The sequence below is a fragment of the Lampris incognitus genome, chromosome 3 (assembly GCF_029633865.1).
Source record: "Lampris incognitus isolate fLamInc1 chromosome 3, fLamInc1.hap2, whole genome shotgun sequence".
Taxonomy (NCBI): Eukaryota; Metazoa; Chordata; class Actinopteri; order Lampriformes; family Lampridae; genus Lampris; species Lampris incognitus.
In genome coordinates, this window is record NC_079213.1 from 13,504,486 (window position 1) to 13,513,036 (window position 8,551).

The following is an 8,551-nucleotide window of genomic DNA, read 5'->3' on the forward strand; positions in this document are numbered from 1 at the left end:
TGAACTGATTCAACCTTTCATTTTCTTAGCTGGATTATTGAGCATGCGTAAAGACACCTCTAAGTGGTTGTGTTAGCAAATTTGAGCTGCATGCCATCATGGATTTAGATGTTTGTTTCATGGGCATTTGCTTTAAAAAGCCTTTGCTCAGATTATTCCCAACCCGAACTGTCTTTCAGTACTCCATTTTGTTTGTTTTTTTTTTTTTTTCATTCGTTGTTTTCGTCAATGTCAACTAAATTTGGTTGTAAGCTCATCAGGACATTTGAATTGAAGCAGCTGCACAGTTTTAAGCCAGCTTTCATTTGCCATCGTTAAAATAATTGCAGTTTTTAAACATTTCCCAATAAGTGTAAACTTGTTTGTGCCTCTGCTGTGCTGCGTGTTGCACAGTTTAAATGTATTTTTATACTTGATTTTTTTACAACGTCCCTGGTAAGATAACACATAAGAGTGAAGGCTAAGTGGGATTTTTTTTCTAAACTGTAATATTCAAAGGCACAAAAGCAGCACATCCTGGCTGTGTGTGGTTATTGTACATAACATATCTCCCAGTTCACTAATAATGCTGACGTTCAACCATGCAAAAGCCAAAAATACCCCATGTTAATAAGATCTGCATTTGGACTGAACCAGAATGTATTGTGCTAAATCCTTTGTGATGCAAAATATTTTTTACCCATTTGTTCAACATACAAGCCAAATTGTTTGGAGTCCATACAAGTTTTCTACAGGGAAAATGGGCTTTTCAGGTTCTTTCCCATCTCATAATGGGGTATTGTTAAAAAAAAAACCCAATTTCTGTTCTTGGGATCAAAAAAGGCCAACTGTTAACTGTTGAATTTTTTTTTAACTATTGGGTTTCCTAGCAAACCCTCTTCTGATGTCTGAAGGATATGTACTTATGGTCGGTTCATTGTTGTTACTGGATGGGTTTATGAGGGATAACAGGTGTTTAAAACCCCTTCACCTTGCCCTGCTTTGCACTCACAAAGACTTGGAAGTGAGACTTTTGATACTGAAGTAGGGAGAAACCATCATTTCAATGCAAACTATTCTGAGCAAGAGTATAACAGCTGTTGCCTGAAAACTTTCCAAATCCTGTTTTCTTTTGTGTTATTCAGATATTCCCTCAAATCCTTGGGTTAAATCAGCTCTGTAACTTTAAAAAGACATGGATGAGGTAAATAAGGAATTATGTAAACTTTTTTTTTTAACCAAACAGCAATATCTATCATCCTTGGCAGTTAGAATTTGATTTTCCCTGAAAATAAACTTTAATCAGATAACTTAAGGGACTTAGTTGTAACTTAAGACTTAAAGAATGTCATTCCCTCTCAAATGATAACATGAATTGTGGTATTAGGGCCGTACTGTGTTGTGTTTTTATGGTTTGATCATGCAATATTAAAGATTCCCTGTTTGGTTAAACATTTAAGCAAAAATCCATGAAGATCCAGAGGTGCTCCTAGACTTGATCTGTACCTTCACATTCTAGTTTATAAAGAATGATGTTTTGTATTAACATGTGAGCTCAAACCCCTTAAGTTGCAAGTCCTGCATCTCGACATGCGTTTAATGAAAAGGTGGATGAAACACTACTAGAACACCTGCTGTCCCAGTTGTTCATTCCCAAATCGTGTTGATTGAAGAAGTGTTTGAAAATATCTGGACTTTTGATAACGTGGGGAGGGGGGGGGGGTGTTGCTGTTCAATGCAATTGTCTTAACTTTTCCAGTCTGGCTGTGTGGTTGTATGGCTGCTATGTTGTGACTTCTCTCCATGGTGCTGAAGGTAAGTGTTATGTTGACCTGCAGAGGATCAAGCTTCAGTCCAGAAGAAAGTGGCAGTTTTTTAAACACAAAATACTATTTCACTTTTTAAAAGCTTGAATCTTTCGAATCACAACTGGCTGAGCGGGGGGGGGGGGTTCCCCCACGCTGCACAATATTTAAGTATAGATTAAATGTATTTCTTCTTGCACAGTTTACTTTTTTTTAATTCATGTTTGTGATTTATTCTGGTAATTCTATTTTTATCAAGGAATATTTTTATACTCCTTCCTCGTAATACCAAGGCAGGTTATTTTATAATCTGTGGACCTCAGACGTGTATGAAGCGCCATTCCCTCAGGTAAATAGATGGTTATGCAATCAATAGTGTAGCTTCATGTAGTTGTAACAGCGTTTTGTCCTTATTCAGTTAGTTTTCCCTGGGGAGGGAGGCCGGGCCTTTTAAGCAAACCCATTACCCTCCAAAAATAAAACTTGACTCGACAAAGTGGTTTGAATTTCTTTCACTGTGTGTTTGGATGTGTTTAGATTGTTGGTCGGGGTCATTCAATGTTTGTTGGGGCCAGAGGATTAATGAAGGCTGTGAGGATGGTAATTACACATTTCAAGATGGTTCCTTTGAGAAACCAATCAAGGGATCCTGGATGTATCCTGAAATTATGAAGTAGGTCTAAGTACAATGTCATTTGTAACAAACATCCTGGCACAGTTTCAGGCGTGTTTCAGATTATGAAAGGTTTGTAACCCTGTTGTGTCAAATATCGAAGTAATCGTGTTTGCCGAGGAGCCAGGTGACGTGCTCACATGTAATAAAGCCCACTTGATGTGGTACCGCCATGTGCTGACAATATACTGATCTTTGTGCGAGTTGATGTAAGCTATGCCCTTCTACATATGGCTGTCGTAGATGCATCAACACCATCTATGCTGACCACTATTTTAGCTTTTCGTTTTATTTCAAGCTATTACCACATTGTATATACTTGAAAACCGATAGGTAGTCCTGATTTCTTGTCAAAGCTATACCTATGTTCCGTGCTAAGCCTGTTATTAAAAAAAAGAAAGAAAAAAGTGGTAGAGGTAAGTGAATTTGAACCTGTCTAAAATAGAATGTGCGTGTCTTGCCTTGGGAGAGGCGGAACGAGTTTATTCACGTTATGCGAATCCACCGGACAACTAAACGTGTAACGCGGCACGTTTCCGGTGCCTGCTTGGCTGGCGTTTGGCGGCGGCCGCGATTGTTTCCCTTGCTAATGTACCGCCTAGATGCTTCAATGGCAGCGTTAGGTGCGGACGAACAAAGTGCCACGAAAAGAGGCCTTTGACTGAGAACCGGGACTAGCTAATTTACCGGACTATGTTCAAAAAGATGGCTGAATTTGGTCCAGATTCCGGGGGGCGAGTTAAGGTATCGTCTTTTGATCCTTATAGTTTTAGCTAATCGAAGTACTCGAGCCTGCCTGCCGGTACATCGAGCCAGTTTATACAGCGCTCTCTCACATTGAAGTGCGGTTCGCTTTACATTTAGTGGAAGTGGCCGGATAAAAAGAAGGCAATAGAAAAGCAGACGAAACGGAAACACTGGCACATGGCCCTGTGTTTAGCACTGTTGCCTCACAGCAAGAAGGTCCTGGGTTCGAGCCCCCGGCCGTCCCAGGATCTTTCTGTGTGGAGTTATCATGTTATCTCCGTATCTGCTTGGGTTTCCTCCGGTTTCCTCCCACCATAAACAAAGACATGCATGTTAGGGTTGATACTCCTGTCTGGGTCCCCGACCAAAGTAATGTAAAAGAACTGGAGTCCCCGGGTGCTGCAGCTGCCCACTGCTCCTATACATTAAGATGGGTTAAATGCAGAGAATACATTTCGTTGTAACCTGTACAACGACAAAAATAAAGTGGCTTTCTTTCTTATGTATTTGTAATGTCTGCAATGAGATCATTATGGAGGATGTTACATGGTATATACACTGGCTCCCGTTTCCCCTCCGCTTTGCTGCTCCAGTCACTTCTCAGGACCATATCATGATGGTTCTAATTCCTTCTTGTGTCTGATTATCTTGTTGAGCCTTATGTGTTGTTTTCTTGCATAGCACATTGATGTCATGCCTTATTTTTTGTCTGTCCTGCAGGGTGTGACTATTGTTAAGCCTATAGTGTTTGGGAATGTTGCCCGCTACTTCGGGAAGAAGAGAGAGGAGGACGGACACACGCATCAGTGGTCCGTCTACGTGAAACCATACAGAAATGAGGTAGGACATTTAATCCCCTAATCGGAATTTAATTTGTGTTTTGCTTTAGATGTAGCATTGGAAAAGGTTTAGGTGCAAGAAAATAACCTTTATTTCCCACAGGCCACAGAAACTGGCTAGCCCCAGAGTTTTTCCCTACTTTTTTCAATAAAATTGCCTAATTTTATGAAAACTTGACATTTACATATTTGGCTTGCTATCTAAATATATGTCTGCCCTAGGATATGTCTGCCTATGTGAAGAAGATCCAATTTAAGCTGCACGAGAGCTATGGGAACCCACTAAGAGGTCAGTAGGCTGTGATGTCAGAAGTATAGGATGGTGTATGTACTTTACCTGCTAGTCTTTGTGTCAGACATTTTTATCATACAAACACATTTTACACTAAATGGAGCATATGCATCACATTTTTCATTACAAGATATTCTTGTTCAATGTCAGATAAATATAAAGAAGTATTTGTGTGTGGTTGCATTTCTGTCTGTCTCAGTCTGCCTACTATGTTTTTGTCATCTCAATTGATCAACAAGCCTTTTGTAGTTTGTATGATGTTACAGCTTTGGGGAGGTTTTGCATTCTGTTCAGCTACCTACCCAACTAACTATTTTTCTTTGTTCTCCAGTGGTGACCAAGCCTCCTTATGAAATTACAGAGACTGGCTGGGGAGAGTTTGAGATCATCATCAAGATCTTTTTCATTGACCCCAACGAGAGACCTGTAAGAGCAGCTGCTACACACGCATTTTGTCTCTACAAAAGGAGCTTTTGGCCTTTTTTTTTACCTGCCTTTCTGTTTGCTTGTCTGCCTGTCTATGTCTTTATGTGTCTTTAAGAGTTTAAACATGACACATCTAAATCCCATTTTTTAATGGCTGTCGGTGTTTGTGTTTTGTAAACTTTCATCATAGTTAAAGACCGTATTGTCTATGTACTCTAGTAATGTGTAAGATCCCGCACAGTACAGTAGCCACTCTGATAATATGTTAGTACCACCAGTCAGTTAAATATGGTTTATGCTAAGGTAATTAACCTAGATGGTGTTTTTGTGTGCTCTAGGTAACTCTGTACCACCTGTTGAAGCTGTTTCAATCAGACTCAAGTGCAATGCCTAAGAAGACCGTGGTCTCTGAGTTCTATGATGAAATGGTACACCTTTCCTCACACAAGCGATATAACAAGTGACAGATGTATAGATTTATTGAACACAGCAATTTTTAAAGTATGTTGATTCCTTCAGGAAGAAAAGCATTTGATAAATACTGATAAATCATACATGAAAGAGTAATATTTCATCAAATGGCTTTCAGATATGAGTTTTTGGGGTGATGTCCATGTGACTGTTGGGTTCTGATGCAGTAGCTTGGTGGTCTGTCAAAGCCAAAAGTATATGAAGCAATTGATTAAATGAGAGCCCAGAGAGGTGAGGCTTTGGGTGGAGTAATGTGTGACTTAAGATAGAGAGATAGAACTGAGTGCTGTGTGTTCTCTCTCTTCCCAGATCTTCCAGGATCCTACAGCCATGATGCAACAGCTACTGACCACCTCAAGACAACTTACCCTGGGGGCTTACAAGCATGAGACAGAATGTAAGTACATATACACATGCACGCACATAAAGAGGGAACTGACAAAACAAAAGACTTGGTATATGTACATGTTATTTGAAGCATGCATGAATGACATAATTGTATGTGTAATGGATTTCATTTACTTTTTATACATGCTTGAGTCTATTTATGCATGTGCTTGTGCACCTATGTGAGGTCATGCACATGTTTTAACACTTGCATTTGCACATGTACATCTCCACATGTGCGCAGGCTTGTTTCATGTCATTTAGCCCTCGGTTTTTGCTGTACCTTCTCAAGCCCATTTTTGCCTCCACATAAATTTCACATTTGTTTTGTTACATTTGCCTCTCCATCCATTTGTATCTATACTACTGTGTATGTGTGTATCTCACATTGGTGTGTGTGTGTGTGCGTGTAGTCAGTGAGCTGGAGCAGAAAACGAGGGAGAAGCTGGAAGCAGCAAAGAAGAGGACCAGCCAGGAGATCACAGAGCTGAAAGACAAACTGAAGGCTAGCAGAGAGAATATCAACCACCTGAAGACAGAGATCAGGAAACTGGAAGAGGAGGGAGACCACAAGGAACACTGAGACACACACTGTTCCACTGATACTGATGATAGTCACAGGAGATGTGTGTTTAGGTCTTACATAACAGTGGCAGTGTGAGTTTAGATCTAATGAAACTGCAATTGGCTATCCAACCACCTGCCACCATGAGTCACTTGGCACACACATGCTTATTTAATTCAGAGGTGGTCGTCTGGGATTTTATTTTTGACTCTTTATGTACAGTTCATTTTCCCGAGGACTGTTGGCTGCTTTCTTTTTTTGTGATCACATCTCAAAACACGTCTGTGTGCAAACACAAGATCACAGAGCTCAAAAACGACCCTGAGACCAACATCAGAATGAAGAAGGAAGGAAGGAAGAGAAGGAAGGAACTGTAAGAAGTCAGATATACACACGAGCACAGTCTGTGTTCATCTTAGGCTTGCCTTTAGTGTAAGATGAAAAAAATGTGTTGTGTAAAAATGGAAAGGTCTGTTGGGATCCTCAGAGAGGGTCAATACTACATGCTTTGATTAACTTTTTTATATTCAAATCTTGTCATTTCTGTCAAACTTCCTGATATTATTTTCATTTTCCTATGTTCTGCATCAGCGTGTTTTCAGAAAAATTAGATAATCTATGATGCTTTTTTTCCCCACTGCCTATTTTAGGATGATAACCTATGATGCTTTTTTCCCCCAATACCTATTTTAGGATTTGTTTATGTTGTTGGATCTAACCCATCCACAGAGGGCCCGTTTTCATTTCTTTGCCAGATGTAGCCCAAACCCCATTATACATCAAATAGATATCTTAATTGAAGATGTCGTTCCTACTATGCCGTTCAAAAACAGCTCTCAGTGGGTCCTCCCTGAATGATACTTCATTATATATGTCTCAACAGTTCCAAATGTGAATAGCTCTTTTCTAGTGATGTTTTGTCTTTTTTTTTTACATATAAAATTGATAAATTGTTTAATTGATTTAAATTGTATTGTTTTATTTCATGACTGGTGGCATGGTGGCCTCACAGCAAGAAGGTCCTGGGTTCGAGCCCCGGGGTAGTCCAACCTTGGTGGGTCATCCCGGGTCGTCCTCTGTGGTGCGTTTGCATGGTCTCCCCGTGTCTGCGTGGGTTTCTTCCGGGGGCTCCGGTTTCCTCCCACAGTCCAAAGACATGCAAGTTGGGTGAATCGGCCGTACTAAATTGTCCCTAGGTGTGTGTATGTGTGTGGGTTGGCCCTGTGATGGCCTGGCGGCCTGTCCAGGGTGTCTCCCCACCTGTCGCCCAATTACTGCTGGAATAGGCTCCACAGCATCCCCGTGACCCTGAGAGCAGGATAAGCGGTTCAGATAATGGATGGATGGATATTTCATGTCCAAAAATTAGTCTGTCCAGGTTTGACTGATTACACATCCTGGAGTTTAGTTTGCCTCTTATGTTAGCCTACATTTCTTTTGATTCCAAACCAGCTCTCCTGTTTTTAGTCTGTTGGAAAAATACAGATTTTGGTCTAAAGACGTTTGTTTCACCGATTATAGCTTTATCAAAAGCTTAGTCGAAATTACTTCATTCTAGTAGGGTGGACCATGGGATTTACTTTATAGGAAGTCAGCTAATGCTATAATCCAAAGTGATTTATGATGGATAAGCAGGTGCTGTAGAACTTCATTGCCTTGCTCAAGGATACTTTGGACAAGACTCTTGCAAGCTGTACTAAGTTAGCCCACTCTACCGGCATCTTTGCCACACTACTGCCTTGGCCTGAAATTTCTCTCCTACTGTAATAATCATTCTCTTTAGGTAAAATGCAGGAAGTAAATATTGAAATCCATCACCCACTGTGACTGATAGACAAAAGGTTGTCATTTGGGCTCATGAGGAGTCCTAGCTCTTCAGTGCCCTATCATTTTCCTTCATGTATAACATACTATGCATAGTCAGGTCAAGTCCACGCCTAGTGCATGTGACCTACATGCACTAGATGCAAAAATAGTTGGGGTGCAAAAAGGTCTGCTAAGCTAAGGACTCCGTGCATAGCTTTGTGAAGGCCTGGGCACCGCCCCTGCGGGGTCACGTTATGTATCCCTGCAAGTACGTATGTCGTATCCAATTGCAGCTGGCGTCGTGGGAACGCACGTTCAGATAATGCCTTTGATTTTTACGTGACACTGCGTAAGAGAATGAAAAATGACATTCAGAGCGTTTGAATTGAATCTTTACTGGTAATTTTTTAGTTTATCGACACGGGTTTTACTTGCGTGAAACGGAAACAATCGATGCCGGTTGCGTTGAAGCGAGTGTATGCGCGTTCCCGCGACACCGCGCATAGGGGATACACGTTGTTTTGGGGGTTCCACGTTTTCCACCACCTGTTGCCGCCCTTC

The 8,551-nt window shown here is 40.9% G+C and overlaps 2 protein-coding genes across 2 annotated transcripts in view; both read left to right on the forward strand.

The window, feature by feature from the left end:
* cpsf6 (cleavage and polyadenylation specific factor 6) overlaps window positions 1–4,045 on the forward strand; it is a 39,714-nt gene extending 35,669 nt beyond the window's left edge. Inside the window, exon 11 of the mRNA XM_056275896.1 lies at window positions 3,925–4,045. The gene's annotated coding sequence lies outside the window, so the exon portion shown is untranslated. The remainder of the gene's footprint in view (window positions 1–3,924) is intronic.
* On the forward strand, window positions 2,996–7,127 carry yeats4 (YEATS domain containing 4). Its single transcript, XM_056275898.1, has 7 exons — window positions 2,996–3,201; window positions 3,925–4,044; window positions 4,266–4,332; window positions 4,667–4,761; window positions 5,100–5,189; window positions 5,542–5,629; window positions 6,033–7,127. The coding sequence occupies exons 1-7, from the start codon at window positions 3,151–3,153 to the stop codon at window positions 6,200–6,202; spliced, it is 681 nt and encodes a 226-aa protein (XP_056131873.1). The 5' UTR covers window positions 2,996–3,150; the 3' UTR covers window positions 6,203–7,127.
* Window positions 7,128–8,551: the final 1,424 nt, after the last annotated feature.

Excerpts from the sequence above, each read along its gene's own strand:
- yeats4 (XM_056275898.1), top strand. The coding sequence starts at position 3,151 with ATGTTCAAAAAGATGGCTGAATTTGGTCCAGATTCCGGGGGGCGAGTT. Across the intron at positions 4,762-5,099 it reads TTGACCCCAACGAGAGACCT|GTAACTCTGTACCACCTGTT; the intron begins GTAAGAGCAGCT and ends TGTGTGCTCTAG. Across the intron at positions 5,190-5,541 it reads CTGAGTTCTATGATGAAATG|ATCTTCCAGGATCCTACAGC; the intron begins GTACACCTTTCC and ends CTCTCTTCCCAG.